The sequence below is a fragment of the Mustelus asterias genome, chromosome 20, assembly GCF_964213995.1.
Source record: "Mustelus asterias chromosome 20, sMusAst1.hap1.1, whole genome shotgun sequence".
Classification (NCBI taxonomy): domain Eukaryota; kingdom Metazoa; phylum Chordata; class Chondrichthyes; order Carcharhiniformes; family Triakidae; genus Mustelus; species Mustelus asterias.
Window position 1 is genome coordinate 27,199,602 of NC_135820.1, and position 20,109 is coordinate 27,219,710.

Below are 20,109 nucleotides of genomic sequence, written 5' to 3' on the forward strand. Positions count from 1 at the left end.
CCAAAGTCTTTAGAAGTAGCTGTACCATTCCCTCCTTGCCGAGATGGGTACAAGAATGCAAATAGTCAGTAAGTACCGGTAATAAAGAATCCGGAATACAAACTTGACCAACTGGGTTAAGCCAGAGGTCCCGTGCCAAGGAGTGCAAACACCCCATTGATTTCCATAGTGTGTGCTCAGAATCAGAGGCGTCCCTCTGTAAACGTTGAACCTCAGTTATCTCTGGCATGCCCTTCGTTCCCAATGCAGGTACCCGATTTAGAGCCTGATTACCCCCAGTGGGAACAATCACAGAGGCCGAAACAGCTGCTGCCTTAGCAGCTGAATCAGCACGGGCATTCCCTAATTGCACAGGAGTGTCCCCCTTCGTATACGCAACACATTTAATAATGGCCAATTGACGAGGAAGCTGAATAGCGTCGAGGAGATTTTTGATCAAGAGAGCGTTTTGAATGGGAGTTCCTGCAGAGGTGAGAAAACCTTGTTGCCAGAGGCGGCCAAAATCGTGGGTCACGCCAAAGGCATACCTAGAATCGGTGTACACATTGGCGCTTTTATCTGCGGCCAGAATACACGCTCTAGTAAGGGCGAATAACTCGGCTTTTTGTGCTGAGACAGGAGTCTGGAAGGCAGCTGCTTCCCGAACTTCAGTGTCTGTCACAGTGGCATATCCCAACTGTGGGATACAAGTTAGGGAAATGGAGGAACTGCCATCAACATAAAAAATGAGATCTGGATTTTCAATAGGCCGGTTCATTAAATCCGGGCGAGGCGCGGTAAGAAAGTGATTCCTAAGCAAACAGTCGTGTGGTGGGTCAACAAGGTTATTGGGGGCTGCTCGAGGAACACAGCAGGATTTAGAGTAGAACAGTAATGAAATGACAGGTAGGGGTTCTGCAATAGTGAGACCTCATAGCGGCTCAAGCGGGCTTGAGTCAGATGCTGGGTCTGCTGAGATGTTGGGAGAGCCACAATAGAGTGCATGGTATACACTTGTACGGGCCGGTAAAGGGTTAGGTTAGAGGCTGCCTGCACTAACAAATGGACAGCCGTGAGAATTTGGGTGCAGGGAGGCAGACCGCAAGCTACAGGATCCAATTTAGTAGAATAATAGGCGACCGGGCGACGCTGGTCACCGTGCTCTTGTGTCAGAACACCAGTGGCACATTCATCAAAAACTTTAACATATAACTGGAAGGGTCTGTCATACAGAGGTCGCCCTAGCGCTGGGGCGGTAGCCAGGGCGTCCTTGAGAATGGCAAAAGATTGCTTTGCTGAATCGGGTAGTTCAAACTTAAGAGGAGCATTTTGAGAGGAGTAAGGAGTAAGTTCTTTAGTATGGGCAGTAACATTCGGAATCCATTGTCTACAAAAGTTCATTAGTCCTAAGAAGGCTCTCATCTGCTTAGGCGTGGTAGGAAGTGCGGTCTGTAATATGGGAGTAATATGTTCCCGAGTAAGGGAACGTTCAGTAGCACTTATTAGAACACCCAGAAAGTTGACCTGCTGTTGAACTTTATGAACTTTAGTGGGCGGGATCACATATCACCACGAATGGAGACAGGTGAGCAGGTAAACGGTGTCGTGCTGGTTAGCGACGAAGTCAGGGCTGACAAGGAGTAAATCATCAACATATTGTATGATAGTGGATCCCCAGGGGGTGTTAATGTCGCTAACTGGGAGTGCAGTGCCTGTGAGAATAGGGTTGGGGAATGAATAAAGCCCTGAGGGAGCCTAGTCCAAGTGTACTGGTTCCCCTTAAATGTAAAGGCACACAAATACTGTGATTCAGGGGCCAGGGGTATCGCAAAAAAGGCATGTTGTAAATCCACAAGGATAAAAACAGTCGCTTCAGGTGGGATATTACTAAGGATTGTAGCCGGGTTCGGGACAATAGGATGTAAGGGTTCCACGATCTGATTGATACGGTGAAGGTCTTGGACCAAACACCATTCGGACAGTCTTCCTACCTTTGGAACTGGAAGAATCGGGGTGTTACAGGGCGATTGGCATGGCACCAAAATTCCCTGTTGAAGGAAAGATTGGATCATGATCGAGACTCCTTCTTCCACTTCGGGGCATAAAGGGTACTGTGAAATGGAGGGCAAGGACATACCAGGCTTGACTTTAATGATGGGAGGTACATCAGTAAGACCAACTTCATGTTTGGAAGCCGCCCATAAATCCGCGGGGACTTCGGAAATCGGAGACTGGGCAGCCCGGTGGTGGTCCAATGTACCAGTTAAACAAAACGGTTGGGGGAAATATTCTAAAGTGCCTTCATGGTTTCTTACCGGTAAAGAAAGGATCAGCCCTTCCTCGCAGGGCGGCTACCAAAAATCCCAAGGATTTGGCACTGTAGCCCTCATCGACAGTAAGAGTCACGTGAGGTGACACGAGTCCCGACTGATGCCAGAGTACCTGGGGTACTTCAACAAGAAAGGCAGAACCTTCCTTCCCCTTAGCCAGGCCAACAAAGGTAATGGTTAGTAGAGTTCCAAGGGTGTCCGGGTAAATAGTCTCCAACTCAGTCGAGCACCCCGTGTGATCGTAGCAAAGAGTTACATGTGGATTAGGTATATCAGTGGGAGGGATCAAAATCAACTGACCACCACTGGAGTAGTAAAAAGTGTGAAATTTCGAAGTGGGGCGTGCGGATAACTGATATTGTTATGCTGTTATCAAGGCAAACAATTTCCACCTGCAAGAGACACAGCAAATCCTGTCCGGCCAGGTTAACACTGAGGGCCCGGGTAACCGTGAAAGGGATGCAACACCCTCGGCCCTCAAATTGAACAGAGAGCGGCTTCGTAAGTGGATAAACCCGCACCCATGAAACCAGTAAGTTCCACATGCTGACCAGAGAGGGGACATTTATGCATCTGAATTAATGTCAAGTCTAACGTAGAATTAGTCGCGCCAGTGTCAATCAGGAAAGGGATAGGTACCCCTTCGACGTAAATCGTAGCCGTGGGCTCGTCGGAGTGGTCCCCGAGAGGACCGGAAAGTTAGAGCGGGCCAGTCAGTAGGGGCGAGAGGCGGTGAAGGGCGTCTGTCAACGGGGATGAGATCTACCGTGTCGACGGGGAGCCGGACAATCCCTAGCATCGTGTCCCGTTCGTTGACAGTTAAAGCAAGTGACATTATTTTTGGCTACAGGATGAAGTGGAGGAGCGCAGTCAAAATCCTCCGTGCGTGGGGTGCAGGGGCTATCAGCATGTGAGCAGCAACCAAATCCCATAGGGTCAGTGCAATCTGGGCGATAGTGATGTGGACCCGTCTGAGATCCTTGACCGGTTGAATATTTAGGAGGTTTTCTTTGAGAGGGCCGTTGGACAAACTCGAACTTAATTCAAGGCGTAGTGTCTTTATGACCGGCCTCACGGTCGCGGCCATTGCTCCAGTAATAAGAAACAGCACGTTTCATTTGAGATTTAGAACTGTCAGACCAGTTCCAGTTATTAGTTTTAATACTGGATGCGATGCGGTCAGGCAATACCTGCATGAGTAGCGCATTAAAGTGGGGAGACTGTCTCTCGTCATTAAAAGCATCATCCCCGGAGTAAAGAATGTAGATGCTACAGAAGCGGTCAAAAAATTCTGTACCATCTTCCTTAGGAGCGGGTCTACAGTCAAGGAGTTTGGAGATGTCTATGGGCTTACGGAGAGCCCGTTTCAGCGCCGGGAACATTAAAGTGCGCTGATCCTCCTCCATCCGGTGTGCGGCACTAAATGCGCCTAATTCCTTTTTCCACTTCTCCCCTAACTCCGGGGGAAGTGAGGAATAAATCGGTGCATACTGATCCCGTGCGGTAGCACCGTACATGGTAGCAGTTCGCCTCAAATATTCAGTAAACCCTTCTGGGTCATCTTCACAGGATGGACAGTGGGCCATGATCAAACATAGTTCCTGGGGTTTAAAGGCCTGCCACACCTCAATGAATTGGTTGTCAGCAGCACCAGCTCGTGGGTTGATGAGACTCCTAATAGGATAATTTGCAGGGGGCGGTGGTGGCGGAAAAGCCGCCTCCTTCTTAGTTTGGAGGGATATATCATGAAGAGCCTGATTGAGAGAGGTGAAGGGTTGTTCCATATACGGGACTTGTGTTCGTGAACAGGTGCGTGATGCAGGGGGATCAGTGGCAGTGGGGTCATAAGGGGGAGGCTGGAATTGGGACGGTGGCAATGGAGCGGTGGATAAAGGGAGGGTCTAGGGGGTCAACTCCTCCTCTTCCTCCGTATCGCCTGAATAGGGAAACAGCGGCATGCCAGAGCAACTGGGAGGGTCCTCCTGTTGTTTAACCTGATAGGCAGGCTGGGCTAGCCCATCACCCGATGCTTTCTGAGCCCTACCCTGTTGTTTCATCGCATGATGCTTCCTATCCCAAAGTTCACATTCCAATTTTAAAGTTTCCCAATCCTTTGGTTTCCCGTCCACGCATTCATCAATCCCTTTTTTACGGGCGTTATCCCTCCAACTCATTAATAGATTGTTCGTGGCGCCTAGTCGATTCTTTTTTTTTTCCATTTTGAAATCAAAGTTTTCCACTTGGGACCTGCATTTTCCGCCCAAATAGCTTTTTTTGCTGCAGTGCAATTTTCCAAGTTCCATGTGCTGCCTAGTGGCCAAATATCTACCCAATTTACTATTTAGTGCAGCAGATAATCGACGCAAATCACGTTCCTGAGCAGGGGACTCAGAGCACATAAAAAGCAAAGGAGAATTGCCCCCTGTTTTGTCTAAACTCTGTCCCATAATGTCAGTATACTGCGCCCCTGGCAAAAATGTTAAATAAAAGAATTCCTGGTACCAAAGTCAAATGTGGAGATGCCGGCGTTGGACTGGGGTAAACACAAACTTTCGGAGCCTTAAGCCGACTCACCTGAAGAAGGGGCTTAAGGCTCCGAATGCTTGTATGGCTTTTGCTACCAAATAAACCTGTTGGACTTTAACCTGGTGTTGTTAAACTTCTTACTGTTTTTACCAAAGTCAAATCACAGGGTCCCTGACCCAAACTATTCAAATCACAGGGCCCCTGACCCAAACTAAGCCTGTGTAACCCTGATCCGGATGTAAAACGAGATCAAGGGGTCCCTGACCTTAGGCTAGCCACAATCGGGTCCCTGACCCTAAATACTCTACTCACAGTCCAATTTAGTTTCGAATACTGTCACCTGTTAGTGTCCTCCGTCAGGGACGAGGGGTCGTAGCACTGATCTGAGAGAGAGAGAGAGAGAGAGACCAAGGTGAATCTTACCTTGTGCCGGCGTCTGTCTCTTCCCTCAGGGTCGTGGCTCGATCACTTCTTCAGTCCCCCACGGAATTCACTCAGGGTATTCGCAGCGCCAAATGTTGAAGTGGAAACTTTCATGCTTCTTGACTGTGATAGAAAGACTCAACAAAATTTGTTTTGACTAAATAACTAGCCTTTATTTACGAAAGACTGCATGCAGTATTTGGCTGAAACTTGATTTCAGAGCAGTTGGTACAACTTGCTAATTCCTCCTCAAGTCCGCACTTACAGAAAGAAACAGTTCAGTATTTATACATAATCATTATCAGTTTGCGTGACCAGAGCTTATTCAGGAATTCGATCAGTAATAGAATCATAAGCAATATCATTAACCATGGCACAACCTGCTGACCTCCTAGAACTCTTTGTCTCATCATTCATACCCTTATCTTGCCCTTTGATGTAACAGAAGAAGGTCGGTGACTCCGTCATCCCTGACCTTATCTTGTTTTATTTACTCATACAGCCCTAGGTTATGAGGAATCAATCTTATCAGGCCTTAGAGGTCAGGCATTTTGGAATAGCTTGACCTTCTCTGATCTCATTCACGTCTTAAGTTATGCGGAGTCAGCCTTATCAGGTTATACAGAGGTCAGGCATGTCTTAAAGTTATGCGGAGTCAGCCTTGCTTATATTGTACCAAATAGATGACCAATTTTCCCATCATGCTATTCCTTAGTTTGTACAACTTCACACAAGTGGTAGAGATGCTTTGCCAGTGTTTGGTGTATCCAATAGAGGGATAGAAAGTGAGCAACGCAACATGAAGTCATGGCAAGACATTCTCAGATGGTCAATAATTCTGGAAATGCCATTGTCTCCACAGATCAAACCAGGAAATCCAGACGTATGCCATCGCGCTGATCAATGCTTTATTCCTGAAAGCACCGGAGGACCGTAGGCAGGTTAGTCTTCTGTCTGTTTCTCTCTCTCTCTGCGCCTCTCTCTGTCATGATATCTCACTTTCTGCACTATAATCTCCTCCAATCCCTCTAGCAGCTTGCTTAATCCTGTACTGCCATCAGCTTAAAACATCCTCCATTAGAGTTGCTTTGTTTAATGTCATTGTGCAATATTCTTACTAACAGGGCCCACTCTGCTGCTTGCTATTGACTATAACCACCCTCCATTCATGGCTGCTCTCTGCTTTTTGTCAACTTTCCTCTCTACAACAGAAACAACTTGCCCATCTCACTCACCCATAATGTGGTAAAATATTCCAAAAAGAGCTTATTAAGACAAATTAACATCGAGCAACATACACAGCCATTAGAAAAGGTGACCAAAGTTTGCTCAAAGATATTTTAAGGAGCATTTACAAAGGAGGAAAGAGCAAGAGTGAGTGCAGAGGTTTAAGGAGAGAATTTCAGACTATTAGTACCGAGGCAGCTGAAGGCACTCTACTTTGTCAAAGGTAGAGGGGAATGAATCCTCAAGAGAGCAGAACTGGAGTAATGTCAAGGTCTCGGTGGCTTGCGGGGAGGTTTGAAATTCCAATTTGCTGGGTTACAGTTTTCGCTTGCATACGGGTCTCCCCATCCTCACCTCGGTAGCAATGTTCTGCCTGTGAGCAAAGAAAGTAAACGTCAGTGGACTGTTCCACTAGGTGAAATTGCAGGTCAGTCCTATCCTCCTGCTGGACATTCACGTCCATGACTTCTCATCAGCAAGGCTCATTGAATAGTGAACAGAATCCTCATTGCTTTTCACTTCCCTTTTATTAGACCAAAGCTGCTGAGGCCAACGGTAGCCCATGTATCATTGCCCTGGTTGAGATCAGCAAAGTCTGGTCTGGGTTTTTGTCACTCAGTTTTGTATGATATTGAGTCCTCTATATTAACCAGCAACACCACTCCTGATTCTGCCACCCAAGGACAAAAAAATCATAGAAACCCTACAGTACAGAAAGAGGCCATTTGGCCCATCGAGTCTACACCGACCACAATCCCACCCAGGCCCTACCCCAAATCCCTACACATTTACCCACTAATCCCTCTAACCTACGCATCTCAGGACACTAAGGGGCAATTTTAGCATAGCCAATCAACCTAACCCGCACATCTTTGGACTGTGGGAAGAAACCTGAGCACCCGGAGGAAACCCACGCAGACACGAGGAGAATGTGCAAACTCCACACAGTGACCCAAGCCGGGAATCGAACCCAGGTCCTTGGAGCTGTGAAGCAGCAGTGCTAACCACTGTGCTACCGTGCCGCCCAAAGCAACCTTGGTGCCCCTCAGTTATACACCAACCTGATGTGGATAAATATCACTGTCCCTTCATTGATAGGTCACAATCCTGGAACTCCATACCTAACAGTTTTGCAGAAGTGCCTTTTTGAATGAGCTTAACCCCCTCCCTCAGACTTTGCAAATGTTAATTTTTAAACTAATTATCCACTTCTGCTTTAGTATCCACATTGGACTGTGCTTCCACCACTGGTTCTGATTAGAGTGTTTTTGGAAGGATTTAAGGGACCCTGAGTGTATATCTTCTATTTTCTCTTGATTATCTTAAAATTCCCTACAGTTACTATTTTTTTCCACCAATTTACCTTATCCAAATCCTCCATTATTTTGAACACCTCTACCAGATTCCCTCTTGACCTTCTCTACTCCAATCAAAAGAACCCTTTTTTTCCTTGTAGGTAAAGCTTCATCCTTGGTATCATCTTGGTGAATCTTTTCTCCACCTACTTCATGGCTTTAATATTCTTCCTAAATGTTAGTCATTGAGAATATGTGGGAGAATGTGGAGTTTTACTCCCATTCCAATCCCCCACTGACTAGAACAAAGAAACGTACAGCATAGGAATAGATGCTTCGGCTCTTTAAGTTTGTGCCAATCATGATGCCCTAACTAAACTTTAAAAAAAAATCTTCTTCCCTTTCTCGGTCTGTATCCCTCTATTCCCTCCCTATTCATGTACCCATCCAGATGCCTTTTAAATGTTGCTAATTTACCTGCTTCCACCACCACCTCTGGCAGCGTGTTCCAGGCACCCACCACTCTCTGTGTGAAAAACTTCCCCCGCACATCTCCCTTTAACTAAGAGCAACAATTCCCCATTGTTGACGAGCTGTGTCCCATGAGGCTCTGAATTTGGCATTGCCCCCACGATGCACATGAGCCTTCCACTCCCGCACACCCCCTCGCCTCTATCGTGCTCTTTCCTGTCTCATACTAACCGCTTATCTCTTCTTGTTGCTACTCTAACTCATGCTCTGTGGATACGGCCGGTTGGTGTGACGCTATTGCTTTGGTCTCTACTGTAACCGACAGTCTGTCCTTCCCTCCTCCTCAGAAGGGGAGGAATCTGGTCTCGATCTGCCTTTGACAGTAAGTAATGATTAACGCATGTCATTTTCAAGCCTTCTGTTCCAGCGGGCAGTAACGGAATCCTAATTATCTATCTTCCTCAAGCATCATCTGCACGTCGAAAATGTCTTTGTAGTATTGTGGATAGTTGCTGCTATATGTGGTCTTCTACTCCCACATCCTTTGTTAAACCCCAACTGGTCTTGGAGCTAGTCTGTTTGTTGTCATCCAGCTACTAACAATGTGATTTCTACGGCATTATCTCTTTCTGCTTTGGGGTTACGATAGAGTTTCTGACTCTCGGGGATTGTAGATAGCTTTTTAAACTCTTAACTTTTGCCACCACACAGCACTCTCATTTAATCCTATTTCCCAAGCAGTCTGTCTGCATTTCCTTTCCCTTTCAGGGTTTTCATCCCTAGAACCCAGGGTGTCAGCCAAGATTGCTAATGCTCCTCTCGTAAAATGTTAACAAAACATTGCTGGTCTTATTAAAAGAAAAAGTTTATTTATTAGTCACAATAGGGTTACATTAACACTGCAATAAAGTTACCGTGAAAATCCCCTAGTCGTCATACTCCGGTACCTGTTCGGGTACACTGAGGGGGAATTTAGCATGACCAATGCACCTAACCAGCACATCTTTCGGATTGTGGGAGGAAACCCATGCAGATACGGGGAGAACGTGCAGACTCGCAGACAGTGACCCAAGCCAGGAATCGAACCTGAAGCCCTGGCACTGAGGCAGCAGTGCTAACCACTGTGCCACTTTGCCATTATAAAAGAATAGGTGGGAATGACAACAACCTGTATGTATTATAAAGCCTTTGATGTAATAAAACGTCCCACAGAAGGAAAAACCAGTTCAAAACTCAGTAAAAATCAATAATACTAGCATCTGTAACACTGGAGTTCCAGTTTAAGATATTAAAAGACCAATTTGGACATATTTTACTGGAATCTTTCATTTCCAAGTTTTACTGGGTTTTCCTTTCAGGAGCCAGCCACATAAAACACAGTTGACCAATAGCTTGGTTAAAGTAATAAGTTTAAAGGAGTATCTTAAATAAGGAGTGAGTGGTTTCAGAGAGGAAATTCCAGAACTTAGGACCTAGGTAGCTGAAGGCACAGCTGCCAATGGGGGAACAATTAAAATCAGGGACACACAAAATGCCAGAATTGGAAGAGGTTACAGAGCTGGGTAGAGGGGAGGCCATGCAGGGATTTAAAAAATGAGAATTTTAAATGTATAGCAGTCCTGGTCCATGAGCATTGGGGTGATGAGCGAATGTGACTTGATATGTTGGCATGTGCTGTAGGACTGAATGGATGATTCGAACCTGGTTGCAGACGAACCCAGTGGCCATGCTCTGTCCCGGACATGTGGCAATAGCCATTGATCAGTTATGTGCTCTCAAAGTGCCATAGGGAAACTATAAAAGGGAACGAAAGAAGCAAAAGGACACAAATGAAAAGATGGCATAGTTTTCCTTTGAACACAGAAGGTTAAAGGGAGATTTCATGAAACTTTTCAAAATTGTTGAGAGTTTTGATAAAACAGCTGTGAAGAAACTGTTTAGAAATCTCACAACACCAGGTTAAAGTCTAACAGGTTTATTTGGTAGCAAAAGCCACACAAGCTTTCGAAGCGCTGCCCCTTCGTCAGGTGGAATGGAGATCTGCTCACAAATAGGGCATACAGAGACACAAACTAAATTTACAAGATAATGGTTGGAATGCGAGTCTTTACAGGTAATCAAGTCTTAAAGGTACAGACAATGTGAGTGGAGAGAGGGTTAAGCACAGGTTAAGGAGATGTGTATTGTCTCCAGACAGGACAGTTAATGAGATTTTGCAAGCCCAGGCAAGTCGTGGGGGTTACATTGCATTGTCGTGTGTCGTGAAGGCCGCCTTGGAGAACGCTTACCCGAAGATCAGAGGCCAAATGCCCGAGTCACTGAGCAGAGACTGATAGCCAAGTTCTGCACACATGAGGACGGCCTCAACCGGGATATTGGGTTCATGTCACACTATCTGTAACCCCCACAACTTGCCTGGGCTTGCAAAATCTCACTAACTGTCCCGGCTGGAGACAATACACATCTCTTTAACCTGTGCTTAACCCTCTCTCCACTCGCATTGTCTGTACCTTTTAAGACTTGATTACCTGTAAAGATTCGCATTCCAACCATTATTTTGTAAATTGAGTTTGTGTCTTTATATGCCCTGTTTATGAACAGAACTCCCATTTACCTGACGAAGGAGCAGCGCTCCGAAAGCTAGTGGCTTTTGCTACCAAATAAACCTGTTGGACTTTAACCTGGTGTTGTGAGATTTCTTACTGTGTTTACCCCAGTCAAACGTCGGCATCTCCACATCAAGAAACTGTTTACACAGAGTCACCAGGGTGACTAGTATTCTAGTATACAGTGAGTTACTGTGATCTGGAAAGAGCTTGCAAGCAGATTCGGTAGTAATTTTCAAATTAGAATTGCATAGTTAAAAGGGAAAAAATTGCATGGCTATGGGGAAAGGGCAGAGCAAAGAAATTGTTTGGATTTTTAAAAAATATTTATTCTCTTGTGGGATGTGGAGTTGCAGTTCAGGCCAGCATTTATTGCCCATCCCTAACTGCCCTCGAGTCAGTGGCGAGCTGTCTTCTTGTACAGCTGCAACTTTGCACTTTCAAAGAACTGCCACAGGCACTAAATGGCTGCCTCGGGTGTTCTGTGACCAAATGTAGCAGCACAATACAAACGGAGATGTAACATCTCACCGGGCTTTGCTGTTGGTCAATTGGCATGTCAGCAAGACCTGGTCAGCAAGGTCTGCCTAAATACAGACCTGTGTCAACACCAACAGTACCCAAATCACCTTTATATTTTTCACTTGTCTTTGACAGCCCATTTGTTGCTGATGGGAGTGACCAAGCATGAAATGCCAGTCACTGAAACATGATGCTCTGCCTCACATTCTTGACCTTTACCCCGATGAGGAGTAGCTAAGCATAGATCCGGCCTCATTCAAAGACAAAATAGTAAAATGGGAAATGCAGGAGAGAGCCCCTCAAGCTGGAGGTCACTTATTGGTATTCGCAGATTATGATGACAATTTCAATTTGTATAGCACCTTTAACTTTAAAATGTCCCAAGACGTAACAGGAGCATTATAAAACCGAATATCACACCAAGCCACTAAAGAATATTGGGTTAGATGGTCATAAGAGTGGGTGTAAAGGAGTGTATAGGAGGAAAATGGGGACAGGTAAAGGGGGGTGGGGGGGGCGGTATTCTGAAGTTTGGGGGGGTGCTAGGCAGCTGAAGGCAGGGCAGCCAATGGTGGAATAACTAAAATTGGGTTAGTGAGTGGCATGGAGTCAGTAGCTAGGGAATAGAGTGTGTGAATAATGTGTCCCAAGAGGCCACAATTTGAGTATAGATATCTTGAAGGATTATGGAACCAGAGGAAGCTTACAGAGATAGGGAGAGGCGAGGACACGGAGGGATTTTAAAACTCCAATGAGAAATTTAAAATCAAGGTGTTGTTTGTGCAGGCGGCACTGCAATAAGAGCAGGATCGATCCTTGGTGACACTAGAATTAATGATGCAGGAATGGAAAGAGAAGCGATAGCAAAGTAATTCTCTGATCACAATTAATAAGAATGGAACTAGGTGGCTCCGAGTACTAGATTCTCCCACAAGAGGAGACATCCTCTCCACGTCCATCCTTTCGAGTCGCCTCTTACGCTTCTAAATTCCCAACAGGTACAAGCCTAGCCTGTCCAGCTTTTCCTCAAACAATTCATCAACTCCAGGTATTAACTAGTAAACCTTTCTGAACTGTTTCCAATGTATTTGCATCTTTCCTTAAATAAGGAGACCAACACTATATAGTACTCCAGATGTGGTCTCAGCAATGCCCTGTTTAACTGAAGCATATTCTTGTATTTAATTCCCCTCGCAATAAACACTAACATTCTATTAATTTTGCTGATTACTTGCTGCACCTGCATGCTTTTTGTGGTTCACTAGGACACCCAGATCCCTCTGAATCTCCGAGCTCTGTAATCTCTCATTTAGGCAATATACTTTTGTATTTATCCTGCCAAAATGGAAATTTCATATTTTCCACATTTATACACTTCCATTTTCCAAATCTTTGCCCATTTGTCTAACCTATCTATATCCTTTAATAGCCTCCTTATGTCCACTTCAGCACTTACTTTCCTACCTAGCTTTATCATCAGCAAATTTAGCAACCATGCCATCGGCCCCTTGATCTAAGTCATTTAAGAGCTGAGGCCCCAACACTGAACCCTATGGCATACCACACATCACATCATGCCAATAAGGCAATGACGCCTGGTTCATAGAACATAGAACAGTACAGCACAGAACAGGCCCTTCGGCCCACGATGTTGTGCCGAGCTTTTCCTGTTAGCGAGTCAATCTTCTATCTACGCCAATATGTTACTCCCTACACCATCAGCTCTTATTTTCTGCAGTAACCTTTGATGGGGCAGCTTATTAAATGGCTTCTGAAAATCTAAATTCGGTACCTCCACTGGTTCCCCTCTATCCACAGCACATGTTACTACTTTAAAGGATATTAACAGCTACAAAATGGATTACAAGAAAAATATTTCAAGGGATATCAGCACGTTTTACAAAAATGTTAAAAGAAAGAAGGTGGCTAAAGAATAATGTAGATTCCTAAAGACACACACAGGACATCTGTAATTGAAAACCAGGAAATGGCAGACTCACTAAGTATTACTTTACATCAGTTTTCATACAATAGACAAAAAGGATCATGTAGACTGTTAGGGATCAGATCAGAAACTACTTGGTATATTGTGCTGTTAGCCTACACCCCAACTTTTGCATTTGATTTTGGTATTGTGGTGAACATAAGGTGTTTCACTCCAGGTATGATGCACTTGACCCTCTAGGAAGCTTTTATTAAAACAAACTTTATTTAAGAACAAGAACACCGTTAGAATATAACAAAAATAATTAGCATAACTTTTACCAATCAAAATACTTAAACATGACCAAGTAAAATTCTTAGGTGTTAATGTTCCAATTTGAAGCAATATCCCCATAGACATGCATCCTTCTTCAGAATTAGTTAGCACAAAAAACAAGTATGCTCATGTCGTGCCAGATTTCCAGCAGTTTTCAGAGAATTATATTTTCTTAAAACAGCAGAACTTCATAGAAGTAATCCTAGTCTCTGGCAGTTCCCAGTGTCGAGACTTCAGAAAGGGGGAAAGAGAGGCACTGCTCTCTCAACTCGGAAGCAACATCTAAACAGCAACTAAGTTTGAATTCCCTGTGTAAGTCTTGCTCCACCAAGTCATATGACTGTATCTATCAATCAACCTAACCAAGTTCTACTCTGCAAAACCCCAGGGGAAATCCCTAAAAACAAAAGTTCAAGTTTATTTATTAGTGTCGCAAGTAGGCTTACATTAACACTGCAGTCAAGTTATGTGAAAACCCCCTAGTTGCCACACTCCAGCGCCTATTCGGGTACAGGAGGGAGAATTTATCATGGCCAATGCACCTAACCAGCACATCGTTTGGACTGTGGGAGGAAACCAGAGCGCCCGGAGGAAACTTGTACAAACACAGGGAGAACGTGCAAACTCTGAACAGACAGTGGCTCAAGCTGGGAATCGAACCCAGGTCCCTGGTGCTATCAGACAGCAATGCTAACTACTGTGCCACTGTGCTGCCCACAAATCCAGATTAAAACAAACATTCTAGCAACCGGGAGCTATGATGTTGCTGTAGTAGCAATACAGGATGCTGGTTATAGACAGACCAGCACTGATGATCCAAAAAAATTGCTAAAAACTGATCCTGCAAAAGGAACATGAAAGACAGATTTCTTAAAGACACAGTATTGTTACAAGACAAAAAGGATCAAGTACCAAGTATACAACAATGTGTGAAATGTAAATCCTAGGTGGTGGTGCTAACTCTAAATCAGGCAATAAGGGGACCTCCGAAGCTGGAGGAACTTTGGTCCTTCCCCTTATCCAATAAGTGCTGCTCTGTGGATCAAAGCAAAGTCTGCAAGATAAATGAAAAAACTGGTCACTGCACCATGACGCGGGAGGGAGAGTGTGGAAAGTGAAAAGGAATGTGGCAGTGACGGGCAGGGTAGTCAGGGAGATGGATACTTCTGCCTGCAACAATAACCAGGAATTCCAAAATGACGTCTCGAGGTTATCGCCTCGTGCCTCAAGGAACTTGAAAGAATCTAGCTGCTGTAATTCACACATTGAGGAATAAGGTTCTGCTGAGGAAGTTTTAGGAGGGGAGGGAAACGTATATCCCTCTTTTTTTTTTTAACCACCCACACCTCTCCCCCAGTCATAAGTCTGAGACAATCCTGGGGCTCTGCGCACCACTCTGCAAGGCTGTACCTGTCTTGCATATCTTCCTGATCCAGGCCTGTCCCTCCTGTGTTGCACAGTATGAGTTTTAACAACACCAGGTTAAAGTCCAACAGGTTTATTTGGTAGCAAATGGTATTTGCTACGAAATAAACCTGTTGGACTTTAACCTGGTGTTGTTAAAACTCTTACTCTGTTTACCCCAGCCCAACGCCTGCATCTCCACATCATGACCTCCTGGGTTACACAGTATGAGTTTTAACAACACCAGGTTAAAGTCCAACAGGTTTATTTGGTAGCAAATGCCACTAATAACACTCCTGTGTTAGTCATGCGCAACGTGGTGTGCAGAGCATGATCGGTCCCTCTTGCCTTTCAATCCTGGGGGTTGATGGCTTGATACAGGGCCGCAGGAGTACGTGGAAATGTGAAGTTGCAGTCAGGTCAGCAATGATCTTATTGAATAGCAGAGCAGGTTCAAGGGCCCGACTGGTCTGCTCCTAATTTGTACGTTGGCAGGCTAGACTGCCTCTGGAGCTTGTGGCCATTCTGTTATGGAATGGGAACTTCTACCACAGCGCACTGTGAATAAATTTGACATGGTGGCATTTTGAAACGTTGTACCAATATTTCACTGCCTGTGGCTCTAAACCTCAGTGCATGCCTGGCAGTATGCCTGGAGCATTGCAAGGCACTCAAGGAGCGCAATCACCTATCACTTTTTTTCTTGCCTGAATGTCTGAGGACTGATCTGAATCCAGACTGCGACATCTCTCCACAGGCCATCCCTCATGCAACAATAATGTTCCAGCCTCATCCTCCTCCTGAGTTCTCAGCATGAGACCATTGTTTAGACGCAGTGATCTGTCAGTCTGTCATGGATGTGCCCTTTGACTCCGGTTACCTTTGTTTGTACAGAGAGCGCTTCAACAGCACCATCACCTGATCATGGACAAGCACTCATGACCCAGCCTTCGTCTGGAGCTGCCCAGATTTACATCCAGCATTGCCTTGGCATCTATGAACCAGAAAATGTTAGCACTGCATTTAGGCTTTGCTGTGTGTGCTCTTTATTATCAACACTGTAGCTTCACTCTGATCTCATTTGAGGCCTCCATATTTTTATTTTAGCAGTTTCAGATATGTGCAAGGAAACCTGGCTCCCTGATGGCATTGTGATGATCACTTAACCGTGTTGATTGCCCACCGAGCTGGCTCATGGATTAAATCAAGCCATGTTGCCCCTGAAAGTTTGGCTAGGGTGGCATCCACCCCTTTAATTGTCTGCCGTCAGGAGCATAGACACCTTGTTTCGCTACCGTCTAGCAGACACTTCAGAAATCACCACATGCTAGCTAGGTCCATAGCTCTGCATCATGGAGGTGGAGAAAGGGAACTCCTATAAGAATAATGTCTAGCTGTACATGTGGTCATGATGTCAGGCTACAGACTGCTAAGATCTCTGACTATTACTTGAAATGTGACCCACGCTAAAACCAGCAGACATTCAATGGAGGCCATTGACAGATGCATCGAGTTGGATCGACTCCAATGTGAGTTGCTATTAAAAACCGATCAGATCCACATAGAGCAGTCTTCAGTGCAGGGGAAGAAACCAAACAGCAAAATCTATACTTGCGAGTCCACGTGATCTGATCCTCTGCCAGTCTAAGCGATACATTGCCTAACCACCATGTTAACACAGCAAGAGACTTTGCACATATCACTGCTGTGGACAAAAAGGCGTCTTGCTGAATTGAGATGGTGAGAGATACCATAGACCTGAGGCACACAGTGGAAGATGAGGGGTGGGGAGGATCTGTTATACTTGTATCACCTCAGAATTTTACATCAGATGGAAGAATTATTCACTATTTGAGAATTTCTAATAAGCGAAATGTTTTTAGAAAAGTGCAAAGTATATATGCAGTGAACGAATATGAATAGGTTGGGAATAGAGGGATTATGGTCCCCGGAAGGGTAGGGGGTTTTAGTCAGTCGGGCAGCATGGTCGGTGCAGGCTTGGAGGGCTGAAGGGCCTGTTCCTTTGCTGTAATTGTCTTTGTTCTTTGTTCTTATCTGACTGATCTATGCCCCTCATTATTTTATAGACCTCTATAAGATCAGCCCTGCGTTTCCAGGGAAAAATGTCCCAGTCTGTTCAGCCTCTCCTTATAACTCAAACCATCAAGTCCCAGTAGCATCCTAGTCTTGACGAAGGATGTGATGGGGTAGGAGAAAGAGAATGAGTGAGAGAGCGCGCTACTGAGTCAATTGAAAATTTCTGAACAAAGCTTAAAATTTTAGTCAAGCAAGAATATAAAGAGCTAATGCAACCAAGACAGGATTTTTGATTTGATTTATTATTGTCACATGTATTAGTATACAGTGAAAAGTATTATTCCTTGCATGCTATACAGATAAACCATACCGTACATAGAGAAGGAAAGGAGAGGGTGCAGAATGTGGTGTTGCAGTCTTAGCTGGGTGTAGGGAAAGATCAAATTAATGCGAAGTAGGTCCATTGAAAAGTCTGATGGCAGCAGGGGAGAAGCTGTTCTTAAGTTGGTTAGTACATGACCTCAGACTTTTGTATCATTTTCCTGACGGAAGAAGATAGAAGGAAGTATGTCCAGGGTGCGTGGGGTCCTTGATTATGCCGGCTGCTTTTCCGAGGCAGCGGGAAGTGTAGACGGAATCAATGGATGGGAGGCTGGTTTGCGTGATGGACTGGGCTTTGTTCAAGACCCTTTGTAGTTTTGTAATCTTGGACAGAGCAGGAGCCATCCAAGCTGTAATACACCCAGAAAGGATGCTTTCTATGGTGCATCTGTAAAAGTTGGTGAGCGTTGTGGCAACATTCCAAATTTCCTTAGCCTCCTCAGAAAGTAGAGGCGTTGGTGGGCTTTCTTAACTATGGTGTTGGCATGGAGGGACCAGGTGATCTGGACACCTAGAAACTTGAAGCTCTTGACCATTTTCACTTCATCCCCGTTGATATAGATGGGCATGTCCTCCACTACACTTCCTGCAGTTGATGGCTATCTCCTTCGTTTTACTGTCAGTGAGGGTGCGATTATTGTCATCGCACCATTTCACCAGATTCTCTATTTATTTCTTTCCTTGTCATTGTTTGAGATCCAACCCACTACGGTGGTGTCGTCAGCAAACTTGGAAATCGAATTGGAGAGGAATTTGGTCACACAGTCATAGGTGTATAAGGAGTATTGTAAGGGGCTGAGGACACAGCCTGTGGGGCACTGGTGTTGAGGATGATCATGGAGAAGATATTGTTGCCTATCCTTACTGACTACAGTCTGTGGGTTAGGAAATCTAGGATCCAGTCACAGAGGGAGGAGCTGAGCCCTAGGCCATGGAATTAAGGTGTCAATCAGCCATCCAGTTGAATTGTGGGGCAGGCTCGAAGGACTAATTGTCCTCCTTCTGCTCTGATACTCAGCTCCAGGTAAAAGTTGTCACCAAGTCACAAAGGTTAGAATCTTGCTTGCAATACAAGAAATTTCCTGCAGGTGGTGTGCCAGTCCAGACTGAGACATGACAAGTGATGTAACTACAAAAGCCAGATGACTGCGGATGCTGGAAGTCTGAAATACAAACGGAAGGTGCTGGAAACACTCCAGTCAGCAGCATCTGTGGAGAGAAACAGTGATGTCGATTTTTAATTTCTGATGAAAGGTTCTTTGACCTGAAAGGTTAACTCTGCTTCTGTCTCCAGAGATGCTGAGTATGTCCAGCATTTTCTGTTATTATACAAGTGATGTTGAGGTTTGTTCGGTACCTGAGCCAAGACTGTGCCTAAATCTTGCTGTGTCCCCACAGGAGATGTCCAATATCCTGGCACAGAAGCAACTGCGGTCCATAATATTAAACGTAAGTACAGGAAAAGGCCAAAAGCTCAAACGTTTTGCATTCAATCATATTCAATAACATTTTATATTCTCTATCAATAGAAAAACATTCACTTCTGGGAAATCAACGGTCTCTCGAGCATGAGCATGTCTGAAGGAAAACGAACAGCTTCATCTAGTGTGGAGCATTGAGCACTTCCTCCTTTTTGGAAGGGGACATGACTGCCATGGTTAAAGAGCTGGCTCCTAATCCAGAAAATGGGAGTTCAAATCTCAGTTTGAAAACTTGAATTCAACTTTTGAATAAAAAGCTGGCATCTGTAAAGTGACCATGAAGCTGGTTCACTGGCTTGCATTTACCCTTCAGCGAAAGAAGTCTGCCTTGTTTACCTAGTCTGGGCCTGTGTGGCTCCAGTCCCACACCAACCTGGTTAACGGTTGAGTGAAGTGGCCCAGCAAGCCACTCAGTTGTATCAAACCTTAGAAACCAGCCAAGGGCAATAAATGCCCGCTTTGCCATCCTGAGAAATACGGTTAGAAAACGCATCTCCTGGAGTAATAACCAGCTTTACTCTGGTTCCTTACAGGAATAGATCTGTCTTTGCCCAAGGTACAGCAGCTCTGTCTAATCCTATAACAGTCCAGGCTTCTTTCTGAGCACATGCACATTCTTTTCCCAATGGATTTATGTTGAACATCTTCATCTCCATTCTGTAGCACATTATTCGCGGAAACCGTCCAATCAAAACTGAAATGGCCCATCAGCTGTACGTCCTTCAGGTTCTGACCTTTAACCTTCTAGAAGAGCGAATGATGACCAAGATGGACCCTCAGGATCAGGTCAGTGATGGATTTCATTATGGTATTATTACAGTCTCGCTCCCTCTCATTTCATTTTCCTGTTTCAGTTTAATGACACTTCCAACAGTGCAGCATTCCCTCCAGTATTGCTCTGGAGTACCAACCTCGATCGTGTACTCAAATCCTGGAGTGAGCCTTGACTAAGGCTAGTGTTCTAATCAGCCAGGCAGACCAAAGGGGTTTGACAAGTCAAATGGTCTTTTCTTGTTGCACACTGTTAGTCCTGTGATACAGTGAGATAACCTGGTGTTGTGAGACTTCATACAGTGAGATAAGCAGAGAGCTACAGCACACCACAACATGATCAGGAGGGTAGGTTGTGTCGGATTGCACTGTCTCCTACCATCGTCTCACTCCTTG

The 20,109-nt window shown here is 45.0% G+C and overlaps 2 protein-coding genes across 4 annotated transcripts in view; both read left to right on the plus strand.

The window, feature by feature from the left end:
- The window catches only part of LOC144508453 (acyl-coenzyme A diphosphatase NUDT19-like), a 424,531-nt gene that overhangs the window by 112,058 nt on the left and 292,364 nt on the right, over positions 1 to 20,109 (plus strand). The window lies entirely within an intron of this gene.
- LOC144508449 (engulfment and cell motility protein 2) overlaps positions 1 to 20,109 on the plus strand; it is a 182,548-nt gene that overhangs the window by 101,732 nt on the left and 60,707 nt on the right. For both annotated transcript variants that reach the window (XM_078236372.1, XM_078236371.1), the window contains 3 exons: positions 6,121 to 6,199; positions 18,860 to 18,910; positions 19,606 to 19,728. In XM_078236372.1, the coding sequence (XP_078092498.1) occupies positions 6,121 to 6,199; positions 18,860 to 18,910; positions 19,606 to 19,728 (253 nt within the window). The remainder of the gene's footprint in view (positions 1 to 6,120; positions 6,200 to 18,859; positions 18,911 to 19,605; positions 19,729 to 20,109) is intronic.